The sequence below is a fragment of the Calidris pugnax genome, unplaced genomic scaffold, assembly GCF_001431845.1.
Source record: "Calidris pugnax isolate Ruff unplaced genomic scaffold, ASM143184v1 scaffold335, whole genome shotgun sequence".
Taxonomy (NCBI): Eukaryota; Metazoa; Chordata; class Aves; order Charadriiformes; family Scolopacidae; genus Calidris; species Calidris pugnax.
The window spans coordinates 918,810-935,109 of record NW_015091148.1 but is presented as its reverse complement, the minus strand read 5'-3'; the positions used below and the strand labels follow the sequence as shown (position 1 = coordinate 935,109).

Sequence of the window (16,300 nt, the reverse complement as noted above, 5' to 3'; positions counted from 1 at the left end):
ATATCAGGAGAAGTTTTGCAACCATCTCTGTCCGTTTGTCTTGTAGGAACTGAACAGACAAAAACCTCCATGTTCTTGATGTTTTAAATAAGCTAGTGAGTAAATAGCCATGGAATGCTCCCCCCCACCCCTCTTTTATGCAGTAATGTGGCCACACCATAGAAGAAAATTTAGCCAAAAAGTAGAAATTTAGCAATGTTGGACATGTCTGAGAACAGGGAAGCTCATGCTACTGCTTGACTTTCACCAAGATGGTAGATATTGAGAATAAACCTTCTCTGGTGTTATATAAAATGAGTTCAGCAGATCTAAGGCCAAGCAGAAGTGCAGTTTTGCTGTAAAAAGTAATAATAACCAAACAAATAAGCAAAAATCCATGGCAAGTGAAGCTAACACAGACCGGAGACCAAGTGAATTACTGATACTGGATTCCCATTCCTCGAGATCGGGAAGGGAAGGAACCTTGGCAGGGTGAAACTTCCCCTGCCATTCCCCACCTTATGAATAAACACAAGGGCTCATTCTCCCGGGCCCTCTCACTGGCACCTTCCACAAGCTCCCCATTGAGGGAACGAGAACGAGGAAACTGCGGGGGAAAAGGCAGCTCGGGATTTACTGGCAGAAACAGCAGCCGTTTCGCCTCGATGCTGTTGACCTCTGATCACTGCGTTAAGTTTTTATGTTCAAGTAGCTGGTACAAGGCCAATTTTATGAATTGAGTTTTAAACTTGTACAAAAGTCTGCAGGAGGAACAAAATTTAGGCTGTTAAGCTGATGAAATGGTGCTGATACTGACTCTGATCTTGCAGAGACAGAGCCCAAAAGGCTCTCAGACGCCGAGCAGATACTTTGCATGCATCAAATGCATTAGTTTAGTGACATGTATCCTCTTCTTGTGCTCCCATGAATGTTTCTCCTCACCGAGAGATGATGACCACCAAAGACAGTTAATATAATGTGCTTCATCTGGAATACAGTCCAGCACAGCAGGGTGAGGAGGCCTTGGCACAGAGACAGTTAAGTGAGCCAGATGAGGTTCCAGTCATACCTTTCATAGCCAAGACTCTGCAATTGATTTATGTCCAGTGCTGATGATGACAGAAAAGTGCAGGCGAGTAAAAACAGGGCTCTTGGTGTATTTCATGTATGACTGGACAAAGCTTAACACAGCAAGTCAAAGACATTGCAAAAATGCAGGTCCTTAATAAATACCCTCATCTGCATCTCACAGGAAGGCTGCGGAGGGTATCACCCTAACGAGCTTGGCACTGCCTGCAAGCTGCAGATTCCTGCCCTTGGGCTCTGGCCACACTGTACACACCAGCCAGCTGACCTCAGAGCACCTCCATCAGCTGTTTGGATGGACCTCACTCAAACTGACCTCGGGGAGTGCTCAGACCACCCTTCCTGCAGGCAAAACCTGCTGCACGCTCGCTTCCAGCACCAGCGTGCTCCCAGGCAGCTGGGAATGGGTCAGCCCAACTGGCCTGTCCTCAGGAACAGTCAAAGGTCCAGCATACCTGAGGAACGTCACGTGCCTCCTGGCCACAGGAGTTATAGCAAAAGGCAGAAGCCACCTGAGACAGCCCAGCCACCCACAGAATCACAGAATCTTCTAGGTTGGAAGGGACCTTAAAGATCATCTTGTCCAACCGTCAACCTCACTGACAAAAATAGACACCCACACAACAAACAAGGAGCATCATCACTAAACCAGACCTCCCAGCACTACATCAACCCGTCTTTTGAACACCTCCAGGGATGGGGCCTCAACCACCTCCCTGGGCAGCCCATTCCAATGGCTGAGAACCCTTTCAGTGAAAAAATTTCTCCTAATATCCAGCCTGAACCTCCCCTGGCGTAACTTGAGGCCATTTCCTCTTGTCCTGTTGCCTGTGACTTGAGAGAAGAGACCGACCCCCATCTCTCTACACCCTCCTTTCAGGTAGTTGTAGAGAGCAATAAGGTCTCCCCTCAGCCTCCCCTTCTCCAGGCTGAATAACCCCAGCTCCCTCAGCCTCTCCTCATAAGACTTATTCCCCCGTGGGACCTCTGATGTCTCTGAGTGTCAGGTGCACGAAACAGCAAGCGTCTCCCCTTCACAGCACCCAGCACAGCGAGAGCCTCACCCCCCTGGGAAATGGCATGCACAGAACAGAATCCTGTCTCTGTCTTTCCCTGCCTTCTTCCCCTTATTACATTGAGAGAAAACCAGGATTTTGTGCTTGGATTGTATTATTAGTGTGGGGGTTTGGGTTTTTTTTGACAGAGTAGCAGAAACAATATTAAATGTACAAAGAATGCCTGCTGATTTTCATGGCACTATCAATTTCCTCTCCAGCGTGGAGGAGAGGCAGGGTATGGGTCAAGGGAAAAAAGATTTACTTTTCCTTGATACACACAGCCTTGGCAACACAGTTGTGAATGTACTGAATCTGTAATAAGCCATTCAAAAAAAAAGCTCCCCTAGAAGACTTTATAACTTCGTAGGCAACCAGCCTCCATAATCAAGTCTTACAACATAGCTCGCTACTTCATAAATTTGAAATAAATCATAAAAGGGGCATATTAAAATAATTTGTATCAGTAGGGACTGATTTAAAGCCCGGCTCCTCATCCATCAATGAGATGCTTTCATTTACTAGCGTATTCCTCCAAACTGCAGGAAAAGCTTCGCCAAATCCATTAATAATAAAGAGAAGAGAGCCTTCACAGAGCAAACGGACAAAGGGAAAGCAGAGAATGATCCACATAAACTTCTTGTTATTTACAAGATCCCCTCCAAAAATCATTATGGGAGACAAACTTAGACATAAAAGACTTTTGATCTTTTATCGAAGAATAATTTAGGACAATTTCTAACGCCATTCGGCTCAGAGGGGATAATACATTAAAGGAGAGGGTGGCTGGGGAAAAAAAAATTTGGAAGGCAATAAACCCATCGGCTTCACTGGGGGAAGCCTAGCGAGGAAATGATTTATCCTTTGGAAACTGCTAAAGGTGATCCAAAGGGAAGGACGTCCACTTTTTTTGCACTTTTCTCGCCGTTTCGGTTCCGCCGCAGCAGTTACCTGCGCCTGGAGGGAAACCCCGCCGCGTCCCTGCGCGGCTGCGGGACCCGGCGCCCAGGGAAACCCCGGCGTCCCCGGGCTGCCCTGCTGGGTCCCTGCACACTGCAGCGAAGGGACAGCAGCCCTAACCTGGCCTTTGGATGAGCGCTGTGTTTAGAAAGCATTACTCAAAAAAACCCAAACATTCTGTTTGCCCACGCCGGAGTGTTTTAGCAAGAAAACTCGGCGTCGCCTTTGCAATAGAAGCGCCTTAAAACCTCTCCGGCTGCTGGAAGGAGCTGTATTTCCTTCGCTCCGTCCATCGGCGTTTACATGTGAACTATCTCGAAGCCTTCCGTAGGAAACACAATTAAAGTGTCATTAAGAGAGCATTTTTCTGGTCTCCTTTTCTGTAATAAAGGGGTTAGGCTCAGTGTTTCCGCGCTGCGCGGTGCCCTGACACACAGGGTAAATCCGCGGCCATTTAACGCGCTAATTGGAGCAAAAAAGGATTCAAATTGGGAACTGGATTTCAAGTACCGCTCCTTTTCATACCAGCAATGCCAATGTTTTCAGGTGTCTTACGTTCTGAGTAACCTACACAGAGAAATATTTTCTAAAAGAAAGTAAAAATTCTCCTTCCTTCCTCCGAGACATATTAGCGATATAACCGAGGTTAAAAGCCGCTTTTCTGTTTGAGGGAAAATGTTCTCACCTAATTTACGGAAAATCTTTGGGAGAGGCTTTTTGTTGTTGGGTTTTGATCTTTTAGCTTGGCAAGAACAGGGACTCTTTGAACTCTTAGCAAAAGTTAGAGAGACTTTGGTTTTAGACCAGAAACTGTTTTACCGTTTTTTTGCAATGCCAGCTTCTGCAGTTGAAATAAGCGGCGTGTTGTTTTCTCTCGGGTAACGCTGTTTTCTCGCTCTCTCCCCACGCGCAGCTCCCTGCCTTGCTGTCTCAAGCGAAAAGGTTGTGAAGATGTGGACACACACCAAAAAAAACCAACACGGGGGACTCGGAGCACCCGCCGCTGAGCTGGGAGAGGGAAATGCAAAGAAAATTATTCGGGCAGAGTTGCTGAATGAAGGAAGACATTAAATAAAGACCGAGGTAAGGTTTCCACGAGGCAATATTTCCACTGAACTAACTCCCGGGGGAAAGACCAGGCGAATTACCTAAGATTCACCCCCTTTCCTCTTTTTTTTTTTTCCACTGCGACCAAAACGCTTATGTTTTGCCACTTCACCAGGTTGTTTAATCAACAGGGACTGTGATAACCTCCAGAATTTTGTAGCCATTAACAAATCCGTTAAATCTTATGGGATTAGCTTTACAGCCACTAACAGGGAGCTCACCTTCCTCGGGTCTGATTTTAAGACATAATTTACACGCGGTTCTTAGGCAATCCTGTGTGAAGGGGCTGTAGGCTGCGATACAGACCTGGGATTCCCCTGGTCCTCAGAGATGCTCTGCCAAGGTGTTAAAAGGGTGCGAATATTCCGCGAGGCTTCAAAGAGAAGTTCTTGCCGCGGGCCCTGGGGACAAACCCTGCCCTCCCCGGGACCCTTCAGCTCTCAGGTAGGAGCTCCTGCTCCGAGCTCTGACCCCAAACCCTCTGGAAACTCGCAGGGACATTTTGCCAAGCCCCCAAAAACACAGCGGGTCCCCCCCAAAAAAAGTATCTCCGCCTTTACCGGAGACCCAGGGCCCCGGAGTGGGGCAGATACGGCTCCCACCGCATCCCTGAGACATCTCAGGTCTCCGGGACCGTCCCCAGCCCACCCCTGTTCCCTCAGTCACCTCTCAGAGGTGCCCCACGTTGTTATTTCCTTTGGAGCCGCTTTGGATTTGCCTCGTGGTTCTGCCTTCTTTCTTTGCTAATGGCAACATGTACGGGTTTTGCAATAAGCCCCTTTGCAATATTTCTGGTTTGTATCAAATTTTGGTTTGCTCTTCTGACAGAAAAGTCTTTCGTTATTTCTGCTGAGGCGGATTTCAGCTTGCTGTTACCTAAAGCCATCTCCTCTATCATGGCTTCAGGCAGAAACAATTCAGCCTTCGTTTCACTTATTTTAGGTTTTAATCCCTTGCAGTCAGATATATAAAAATATTGATATATATAATATGTAATATATATGTGTTCATTTTATACTTCATATAAATACATGCTTTATATATATATATATCTCCCTTTCCCCCCCTGCTGTAGTTTTTATGATTGTAGTGGGTTTGCAGGGTTGTACCTTGTCACACAGGCCCCCTGGGCAGAGCAGACGTCCATGAACTATCTCCCCTCCCAGAAGGGCTGACCTGTGCTCTCTGCACTGACAAGCAGCTCCTGCCTCTCTTGGTGTGTCCTCCCTGGCCCAGCGTTTTTTCTTTTTTAACCCCAAATAATTTTTCAAAGCAGCCTCCTGGCCGGGAGTGCTGAGTGCTGGCCTTCGTGAGGGCTGGCTGGGATGCAGAGACCCAGGCTTGACCCCATCTCTGGTCCTCAGGCCAAGCTGGGCCCATCTTTGGGTGAATTCATTTCAGGCTGAACTTTGTGTGAACCTGGGCCCGAGGGGAAGGGAACCCAACAGAGCAAGGCTGATGGAGGCAAGTTCTGAGCAAACCCATCAGCCTGAGTAAATATTGAACAAGTCCATGTGAAGGCTGGGGTTAAAATGGAGCTGTCAGACCAGTGTAAACTGAAAGGATAGGTGAGGCCTCTGAAGAGCAAGGAAACATTTTGTACACTCACTTCTGCAATTGTTCCTTCCACCCGAGCCCTTTGCCCCAGACCTCATTTCACCTGCCTGAGAGGCTAAAATAACCCTGAAGCTGAAATATCTGTGTTGGTGGAAGCGAATGGCTGTGGGGCAGTGGGGTGAGCAAGGGGACGGCACCGTGGGGTGGCCCTTTCAGTGCAGTGAGCAGGGAGTGTTACACCTGGGGTCAGACATGAGACAGCAGATCCAAGGTCCTCGACTTAAATCCAGGTGACCTATGTAGCATTAATCCTGAAAAATAAATATACTATATATTTGATACAAATACAAGTGAAATATATTGTTTATAAATATATATCATATAAGCACACATATGCCCAGCTCTCAGCCTGACCATGATGCTGGGGCTGTGGGGCAGGGGAAGTCCCTGGGATGGGGAAGGCCTTTGGGCGTGCAGGCTCTCCTGCCCAGTGCTTCCCACAGCTGCAGGTCTTTTTCCTGGTTCTCCAGGGATTTTAGTGACACCTAAAAATGTATTCATGTCAAAATATTGAGTTTTACTTAGCAGGCAAATCCCTCCTGGCTTACCTGTGTTAGAGTTTACCAACTCCCTTGGCAATGTCAGCGCGTAAGCAGGTGCATGGACACCTTGCTGCCTTGGTGCCACTCACAGAAGGTGGATCAAACTCTGTTGCAGTTGACTTACTCATTGTGAGATGAAAACATCTCGCCCTCATCCTGCTCTGGTTTTCTGCTGGGGAACGGGGGGCCCCTGACTAATTTTTCTCTGTGAAGCAAGTTTGGAGAAAACCAGAAGGCTTCCTCGCCTCTTCTCCTCCACTTCAAGGCATCAAAGGCTTTTAGGGGGCGGCAATAGCCCAACCCAGCCACAGCACGGTCACTGAGGGGGGGGGGGTTGTCCCAGACGGAGCCCCCCAGGAACGCTTCACACCTTCAGTGCAAAGAGGCTCTGGGAGCAGAGTTAATAGCAGCCACCAAAGTGGAGTTGAAAGTAAGGAAGTCTTCAGTGGTATTATTATTATTATTTTTTAATAGAATGTCCTCTTCTGAGATCAAAAGGGCCTCACATTGTGAGAACAAATGCTTTAGGAAGAGGAGAAACATTTCACACCAAGGGGTAAGGAACAGATGGCCCTGGAGTAGCTGCCCCGGGTGTGCTCCTGGGTCCCCGCTCCGGGAGCAGAGCCAGAGGAGAGGGACTCTGGGCATCCGTCCCCGTCCCCTCCTCCCACAGAGGGACAGCAGCTCCAACACGGTGACTGCCATTAATAATTTACACAGTTACGTTTCTTTAACTGGGAATTTCCCCTTCCTTTGGGATATTAAAAGAATAAATCTCCATTAAGACATGGCTTTGTGTGCGAGTGTACAGGGGCACTTGGCTAATTTTCCTGCTCATGAAAAATGCAATACCAGGGACCCACGGACAGACCCACACAGAGATACGGGACTATACCGGATTATAAATAGTCACATGGGGATGTATCATTTCTGTAAAACAAAGGAGTGTGTGTAGACCTCATATTTGTGATAAAGCCCGAGGACGGCGATCGGGCTGAGTCACGACAGGGGCTTTTGGGTGCAGGTCTGTGGGGCCTGGTGTGAGCCTCTTGCTGTGGCTACACTGATGTCCCGTGGGAAGGAGCACGCATTCCTGTCCCGTGTGGATCCATAGGGACCTGCGTGGGTACCGAAGTACCAGTGCCAGCTCTTTATCTGCTTCTCTGGGTGCGGGGCGGGCGCGGGGGTCCCTCAGCGCCTCACAGGAGCAGCTGGTCCAGCCGGGGGACCCCCAGCCGCGGGTGTCCTGGTGTCCTGGCGTGGCCTCTCCAGCCCGCCCTGCTTCCCAGCGGTGGGTTTGGGGCTCCTGGAACAAAAGGGAGCGTGAGAAACTTGGAGGGGGAAAAGAGATTATCTGTGTGCGGTGCTGGCTGTGAGAGAAACCCGGCTGGGCAGCGAGGGGGGCAACGGGAAGGGGCGAGGGGGGAGCCCGGGGGGGGTTACATATGTAAGGGCGCATCGGCACCGGCTCTGCTGACTCTTCCGGAGACTCCCTTTGAGTTTCAAATGGGAGCTGGCAGCCTTTGTTGTGCCCGACACACCGACACACCACTGCCCTCCTTTTTGTCCCGGCCTTTCCGCTCTCCCCCGGTTCTTGCGGGGCCGCCCGGCGCTGCCCCCCTCTCCCGGTACCCGGCGGGGTCCGGCCCCAGCCCCGGCAACCGGGGAGCAGAGCAGGCACCGGAGACACAACCGGGGGCCAACACCGTCTCGGTGGAAACCCACGGGCTTTCTGAAGCTCAACGCCTTGTTTCGATGAGACAGTTTAAATCGCGCAGCTTCAACAAAGGCGTTGGTTCAATGAACAGGTTAAACCAAGGTACCTCACACCCAACAGGTTATAGAGCCAGTCTGGCTCCCGGGGCTTTTTTTCACTCTCTTGGTGTTTGCTAGTGTAACAAAACCCTCTTTTCACCTTTGTGCCCCTCTTTTTTTTTTTTTTTTTTTTCTTATCTCTCAGCTAATTGGACACTCAAAAATCTTGTCTTTCGAGCAAGAGGGGTGGATTAGATGGGGGAAGATGGTATCGCCGGGGAAGAGCGATGCCCTGTGGCCCAGGGAGCTCAGAGGAGGCGGCCGGGGCGCTGCGGGGCAGGGTGCCCGGCTCCGGCGGGTGCTTCGCTCGTTCCTCGCCCCACTCACGCCCCCGCCGAAAAGGTTTGCAAATTTGACGAAGCCAGAACAATAGTTTCTCCTGGCAGCCCCTCTGTTTACTTGTTTAGAAATCCCAGAGGCGTTTCGAGGTAAAAAGGTCAGAGCTATACCCGGGCCGGCTGCCTCCTCCCTCCCCGCCCGGCCCTGCCCCCCCCGCCCAGCGCTCCGGTACCGCACCGGGCCGCGAACTGGTCCTGTGTGTTACTTTTACGGTGGAAAACACCCTTTTAGGGGTCGCCTTGGGAAGCTGAAGGGAGGACACTGAAGTGACACGTTTGGGTTTGTATCAGCCTCACAGAACTGTTCCGTGTCAATGAGAAACTCGCTTTGCCCCCTCCCCGCATCCCGGGTCCGCTCCAGTTCGTGTTGCCGCCTCACTGATGGAGATCCGCTTCCGTGCGGGATGCCTGCACTGAGGAGGATGATGCTGATTTTTTTTTTGTTCTCATTAGGCCTCGTTTCACTGTAAAATAACCGCACTCGGGGAGAGCCGCGTGTCTCCCCGGCCCCGTCGGGGCGACTCGCTCTAAACGCCCCCGAGGCGGCGGCGAGGCCCGGCCCCGGTCCTGCCGGTGCCAAGGGGGGGGGCTGGGGGGTGGGTGCCGCTGGGTACCCACAGGAAACGGGATCGGGCGTGTTGTTTGGGAGCTTTGGCATCAGCCGGAGACCTTTTCCTTCCTCCTCCTCCTCCTCCCTCCGCGCCCGGCGTCCCCCCGCCCCGTGTCGCGCATTTCCCTGGACGGGAGAGATTTCCATTTCGCTTAGATTCGAGAGGACTTGCATGTGGAAAAAGTAAACTTTATTAGACTGAGGTAGTTTCATTTCGAGATACAGAGCACGGGGAAGGGAGTGGAAGGAAAATAGGAGATTCCGATTAAGAAACCGCTAGTTTTTCTCGATGACGTTTTTCCTTTGAAAACAATCTTTAACAAAACTCGCCGTGGTTTTCAGCTCGTCCTACCCTAAAGTTTCTCGTGGGGAAGGGAAACGATTTAGCCATGGTTAAATAATGTTTTTATCGGACTCCGATAAGCCTAAGAGGGTGGGGGTACAAGGAACCGTCCTACTTCGCTCCAAGATTTCGGGCTATCGAGACGTACAATAAATAGCAGCCAGTGCATCAGTGCCTGGGGGAGCCAAGCCCCGCGGCCCCCCCGCAGCCTTGTCCCCGTCCACCTTCACACCTCCCGCGACAGTGACCGTTGCCCAAAGCACCCCGAGGTCAGCCTTCGCCTCCTCTCCTTTTCTCTGATACCACAGACCTCTCTCCCCCCAGGATCAGGAACAGTCACAGTCGCGGAGCGTGTGGAAAACCCTGTAAAGCAGAAATAGTGCAAAATGGTAGCGGAAGAGTTGCATTTTTTGCTCGGTGTTTGGGTCTTTGCAGAGGCCTCCGGCATCTCGGCCGCCTCGGGTCTCATTCCAAATATACATACAGTAAATAAAAGGGAAACAAACAAAAAGAATACCCCAACTTTCTTTTTTTTTTTTTTTTTTTTACAATCTCGCGAGGAGGAAAAAAATACACCAAACGTAGGGTTCTTGCAGGCAAAAGTCGTTGTGCACATTTTTAAAACGGGAGAAAACTAAATTCGTTTTCAAGTTTCTGTAGTCGAAAGTGCAGTTCCTATAGGGGAGGAGAAGGGAGGGGGAGAAACGTCCCTGAGACAAACGCCTATTGCTAAGGGTGTGCGGGGCCACGGCCGCTCCTGTGGAGTCCCGTGTTTTACAGAGGGTCTATAAATTAAGAGAAACGCAAGTGGGAGAAGTGGTGTCGCACGGGCGGAGGCGGCCGCAGCCGAGGGACTGCCCGGAGGGACGCGTGGCCTTGCTCCCACGCGTGTGCGCGGCCGGGGCTGTGCGTGGGAGGTGCGTGTTCGTGCGGGTGGGGTCTGCTGGGGTCTGCAGGGAGCGGCTGGTCCCTGTGCCCCCGCGGGGCCGCGGTTCAGGAGGACACGGAGCTGGGGGAGGCCTCGGGGGAGGTGCAGTTGGACTGGTCCGAGGCTTCGCTCGCTTCCTTGGTGGGTCTGGAGGCGGCGGCCGGGGCGAGACCTTCCTTTTCCCTTTTCTTCTGCTTCATCCGCCTGTTTTGGAACCAGATCTTGACCTGGGTCTCGTTGAGCTCCAGGGTGGCGGCGATCTCCACCCTCCGGGCGCGGGTGAGGTACTTGTTGAAGTGAAACTCCTTCTCCAGCTCCGTCAGCTGCTTGGTGGTGAAGTTGGTGCGGATGGTGTTGGGCTGGCCCAGCAGCCCGTACTCCGACACTTTACCTGTTTAAGGAGCAAACACCAAAAGGGCAGGAGCAACCAGAAAAATTCCCTCTCTGGGGCGGGGAAGGGGGGGCTTTCCCCCGCTCCCCTCCTCTCTTGGGCATTTGGTCCCTCCACCTCCCGGAGCTTCGTGCTTCCTCCCGGATCCTCAGCTCTCCCCGGCTTCCCAGCCCAGGAATATTGACCTCCTCGGGCTCTGCAGATCTGTCCCCCCGCCCTTCCCTCCCAACCGTTCCCCCCATTTCCTGCAAACTGCCATGAAACTTGAACGTGCGTGGGAAGGAGTGGAAGGGGAGGGCGAAGGTGATGACGGGGGGAGGAGGGAAGGTTGTGATTTAAGGAAGATTGTGGAGAAGGAAGTTGAACAATAGGGGAGATGGAAGCCACGACTATGGAAGAAGCAGGAAGCCCAGAGCATTTCCTATTCCCAGCTGGGCTTAAATAGCACTGGGCCTGAGGGAAACTGAGCTCAGGGACCCTCCATCAGATGTGTCTGGAAAATCTCTAGCTGGTTTTTCCGCAGCCTGAGCTGGCGTCTAAAAAAGAACCAAAAATCCAAAGCAAAACAAATCCATGGTCCCCTGGAAGATGAGCCCAGTCACCTTGGGCACAAGCCCCGGGGGAAGGCAACCTTTCCTTGCAGGGCTGGGGAGCTGCCCCCCACCTCTCGCCTCCCCGGGCTGGGGACCATCCTCGCCCAGCCCTGCGCTCCCCAAACTCACCTGTCTTGGGGGGGTTCCTCTTCACTTTCATCCAGTCGAAGGTCTGGGTGGCGCTGGCGTTGGGGCACGGCTCGGAGGGGCACGCAGGGTCTTTGTCCTCGTGTAAAGAAGGCGAGAGGTTGCTGTAAACGCCGGGCAAGTAACTGGGCTGCTCCTGCCCGTAAAGGTGCTGCTGCTGGTACTGGCCCCCGGCGGGCCCGCAGTAGCCCTCTGCCAAGGGGCTGAGGTTGGAGCCGGCGCTGGCGGGGTAGCCGGCCGCTTGGAAGTACAAGCCATCCGCGTCCTGCTGGCCGAGGTAGAGCTGGTGGTGGCCGTAGCCGGGGCTGCAGGTTGGGGCCGGGTACCCGGCCGTCGGGGCAGCGCCCGCGAAAGGGATGGGGCGGCCGGAGGAGGGAGGGTGGAAGCCGGGGCTCTGCGGGGGGAGAGGGGCGGCCGCGCTCCCCCCCACGCCAAAGCGCCCGTCCCCGTTCAAAGTGTCAGTGGCGGGGCTACCTGAGCAGGAGGGGAAGGAAGGGGAGCTTTGCTCTAAATGGTGGTAGGCGCCCGTCCCACGGTTACAAATTGCATACTCTAAGAAGGAGTTCATCCTAGTATTGTCCATCTGCCACTGATGGAGGAGGGTCAGCCTGTTTTGGGGGGGATTCCGCCTGCCCTACAACCTTTAGATAGTATGTCAAAGCTGTAAAACTTCCTTCCATGCATCGCTGGCCCTCGAGCCCCGCAGCCCTCGGCGGGGCCGGGGTGGGGGCAGGGGGAGGCGGCCACGTGGTCCGCCCCCAGCCCAATGAGCGAGGGGCTCCTGAAGTTTGTCACATCTCTGAGCTCATCCATCAAGGCCCTGACATTTGCATGACAAAGGGGTTTCAATCAAACCCTGCCCATCAATCTGATAACAACACGAATGCGTCAAAATCTTTCCTCAAAGACTTTAAAAGAGAAGAGGGAGGTGGGGTGCGGGGAAGAGGGGGGGGGGAAGAAGGGCCGGGGGAAGAATTGGAATTATCCATGACTGTTTTAAGTGCTAAAAAGGCCCCCAAGTTATGCGATTAGCCAATTTCAGCAGAACTTCCCCTTGCCCCAACTGAAAAAGGTTTTCCCCAATCCTAGCTCCGTGTGAGAAAAAGAAAGCCAGAGTGAGAAGAGGTAGGGAGGTCTGACTACTCTTCCCCTCAAGCACAAAAGGATGCTCTTTTCTTCATTTTGAAACTTTGCCCCAGAAAGTGGCTTGAACGAGTTTGGCGTTTTCTGGGCTGAGGAGTTTAATAAAAGCTCCAAAGGAAAATAACGCTCCGTGTGTTTTAATTTTGCCACACCGGCTTTGTGTCTAGGGCCAGTGTGGGTAAAAGCAATGTAATTAAATCAATATTCTAATGAGGCAATGAAATAAAGTTAGGAAGACAAAATGTCTTTTGTTGGAGAAAGACCATGCCCAGCTTAGCAGTTGGAGGAACGGAAATAAAAATGAACCATGTGTCTGTCTTTGTATCTTCTCACCTACCGAGCTACTACTGAAAATAGGAGATGTTTTAAAGGCTTTAACCAATGCTGGAACTTTAAGTTCTTCTTTTCCATGCAAACCTGGGTTGATTTTTTTCCCCCGAATCTGTTGTCCCTCTGGAGCTCGCCCCTGGCAGAGTCCAGCTGATGAGTAGGTGGAAAGACACTGGCTTCAGTGCGGCCACTCCATTGCTGAGAGAATGGAAACATAGGTAGGCAGCATTTATTTACTTGTTAGCAGAAGGGAGACAAGAGCACCCAACAATCTGACGCCCACAGTCATTTGTTATTTGTCAAGATATTTACTGGTTATTCAGCCTCTAAGAAGAACCAGGAGGGTTCTTTTTTTTTTTTTTTTTTCCTCTTCCCCAGGCCAAAAGTTCACTTTGAAAGGCATAAACACGTCCTTCAGTTGGTAGGTTTTGGCTGATGCAACACGTTGGGGTAACATTTGTTGAGAAGCTGCAACCCAGGCAGCCGTGGCATCAACCTCCCTCCCTCCTTTAAATCCCCCCGAGAGAAAGCGTGAGTTTTAGCCAATTGCAACTCTCTCCCTTCAATAAAAAGTATAAGGAGAAAACTATTTCCAGAGCTTCGTGCCTATTTATTCATTTATTCTGCCGACTTTGCTGATGCTGAGATATTCAAGAAGGAAATCTTTTAGGTTACAAATGTTCTCTGAAACTCTCTACCTCTTTTTTTTTTTTTTTGCATAAAACAACCGAAAGTGATTATAAAGATTCAAAGCAACTCTCGTGTCATTCCCTCTGCAAGAGAAATCGGTTTCTAATTTGATTCCAGGAGTGCTTTTTATATTATGTTGCACTCGCGTTTAAATTGAATGTATTATATTTAAACGATGCCTACAATAGATGATTTATGGGTGTAAAATGAAAAAAAGAAAAGGATAGATGTTTATTTCACCCTCGAATCAATTGTTTCGTGTTGTCTGATAATTTTCCACTGTGATCTCACTCCACTGTTACATTAAGGGATGCTTTCTGTCATTAAAATACAGCTGTCTTCTGGAGTTTCAGAGCTCCGAGAGCGCTCACTGCTGCGGAGTTAGGGAGGGAAAGGTTTTGCTGTGCGTCTCCTTTCAGCGAAGACTAAACCAAAGTTTAGACCTAAAAGCAGCCCTGGGGTGAAAGCACGGAATTTCTTTGGTAGATGTTAAAATCGGACAAGAAGGGATCAAAATTTTAGCAGGAACCATCCCGAATGTGGTCCTCGGGCTCCTGGGAGCCACTCCAACCCGGCTTTTGGGGGAAAGTGAAGGTACCGGTGAGATGGGTGTGTGAAAGTGAAGATAGAGCCGAGGAGAGGATTTGCGGAGGTGAAGTCACTTTGGCAAAGGCTTTTTTTGTCCCTCTGTTGGGGGAACTGTCAGGTCACGAAAGTTGGGGTGTTGGAGCCGCTTTTCCTGCTCCCTGCCCACGGGCATGGCGGGGCCGCTCGCCAGCTGCTCCCCTCGCAAGCCTCTCACTCCTTACCTGCTGTGGGCGCCCAGGCACAACTCCAGGGAAATTTCGGGGTGTGCTGGCCCCCCCGGGGCTCCCCTGGCCGCCCCCTCCCCGGAGCTGCCAGGCTGATGGCCCCGGGCAGGGCGAGCGGGGTAACGGCGCTTCAGCCCGCTCTGCCCTCCAGCCCCGGCTTACTTCCCCAAAATGGCATGGTCTTCCCCAAAATGCATGGCTTTGCATACTGACTGCGCGGTATTTTCGAAAGCCACAGCGCCAACGTGCACGCAGGCGCTCCGGGAATGGCTTAGGAATGGCTTCTCCAAATTTCCCGCTTAGCCCCTTGCCCTGGATCCGATATCAAATCACTGCTGTTATTATTATTGATTTTAACTCCCCTTGTGGAGAAGATGTGAGACCCAGTTTGGGTACAGCCCTTCACAACCCGCGGGAGAAAGAAATACCAGATGATTGTTAAGGACCAGTGCCCGGGTGAGCCTCATCCTAACATTTACTCGTTCATTCCCGTAAAACCTCCTTTGTGGGGAGCTGAGAGGGGGAAGGCGGTGAAAGGAAAGGTGTAGGTGGAGATTCTCAAACTATCAGAGCTTTGACCTATATCCCCCCTAAAGAGTTACTTAGCCTTTCATTATGTTTATTACCTGATTGGCACTTATGTACTGAGGGACACAGTAATTATTCCTACCCCCCGACCCACAGACGGCACCGTTCGGGGGATGCTGCTGCCCCTCATCCAACGGGATTGAAACGAAATCTCTGGAGATGGGTGAGGCTGGAGGGTGAGCGGGGCATTTTCAGCTCTTTGATTCCTGGAAAAATAGAAACTCTGCCGTCCCGGAGCGTGGCGGGCTGGTCGGTGGGAGGCAGAGGAAAAGAGGGAATCACTTCCTTGTCTGCTGGTCCCAGACACTGAGGTGCAGTTCTTTTCAGAGCTGCTTCCCCACTCCCCGAGAGCCGACGCCGGCCCTAAAGCACTTCAGGAGCTACCGCCCCTAAACCCCAGGCTTAATTTGGTGAGCAGATAAGAAATGAGGAGGTCACCAGCAGAATAAGATCGTTTTTCCGCGGAGCTCCTGGTGGCGGGGGACCCCCCATGCCCACCAAAGGCATCCCGTGCCCTTGGCCCCTCCGTCCATCCCAAGGCAGACCCCGGGGCAGCTCGGCGGCTCGCAACCCACACCTCCTGGCTACTAAATTAGCACTTTTGGCCCCCTGGGGAAAGCCACGCCTTTTGTTCCAACCCGATGAAGACATCTTATTAAAATAAACCTTTTCTGGAGAGCCGTTGCTCCCTTTTAGCGGCATAAAGCGGCTCCGCGAATCTCGGGGCTGCAGCAGCCTGGAGGGAAGAGCGAGGGGAGATTTCTCCCTTCTCTAAGAGATGGTTTGTTTGATTTCAAAGAATTCTCCTGACATGAGGGATAGGGCCTCTCTGAAGGCGGTTTGTGCGAACTCCTCTTGTAAGAAATCTTTAGCAGACGAGTTTTCTGGGCAGGCGACAGAGAAGGAACGAAGCCTTTTCCAAAGGCTCCAGAGCGCTCGGAGGCTTCAGATGCTTCGTTTTGAAGTTAAATATAACTCTCTGCAGAGAAAGTTTGTGTCGTGCGTAAGAAATGTCACTTTTGGCTCCTGGAGGGGTGATTTATAAGAAGCACTGCTGAGGCTGGAGGGGCGTGTTTGGCTGCGAACTTCGTTATCACCAAAAAGGACTTGTCCCTAGAAATTGTCAGCGAAATTTATAGCCCCGACATGTGTCTTGGTTAGATCATAGCCTGCCCAGCTATATTTGGGGCTAAAAACTGAAGAGGGAAAATAAAACAGTCTGTGGA

General features: G+C 51.5%; 1 protein-coding gene across 1 annotated transcript; it reads right to left on the bottom strand.

The window, feature by feature from the left end:
• Positions 1 to 9,277: 9,277 nt before the first annotated feature.
• HOXB1 (homeobox B1) lies at positions 9,278 to 12,139 on the bottom strand. The gene is made up of 2 exons (XM_014958974.1): positions 11,494 to 12,139; positions 9,278 to 10,771 (listed from the first exon to the last, which is right to left on the bottom strand). The coding sequence occupies exons 1-2, from the start codon at positions 12,092 to 12,094 to the stop codon at positions 10,446 to 10,448; spliced, it is 927 nt and encodes a 308-aa protein (XP_014814460.1). The 5' UTR covers positions 12,095 to 12,139; the 3' UTR covers positions 9,278 to 10,445.
• Between the last annotated feature and the right edge of the window lie 4,161 nt (positions 12,140 to 16,300).

Coding starts and splice junctions, on each gene's coding strand:
- HOXB1 (XM_014958974.1), bottom strand. CDS start 12,094: ATGGACAATACTAGGATGAACTCCTTCTTAGAGTATGCAATTTGTAAC. Junction 10,772..11,493: donor GAGGAACCCCCCCAAGACAG/GTGAGTTTGGGG, acceptor CTCCTTAAACAG/GTAAAGTGTCGGAGTACGGG.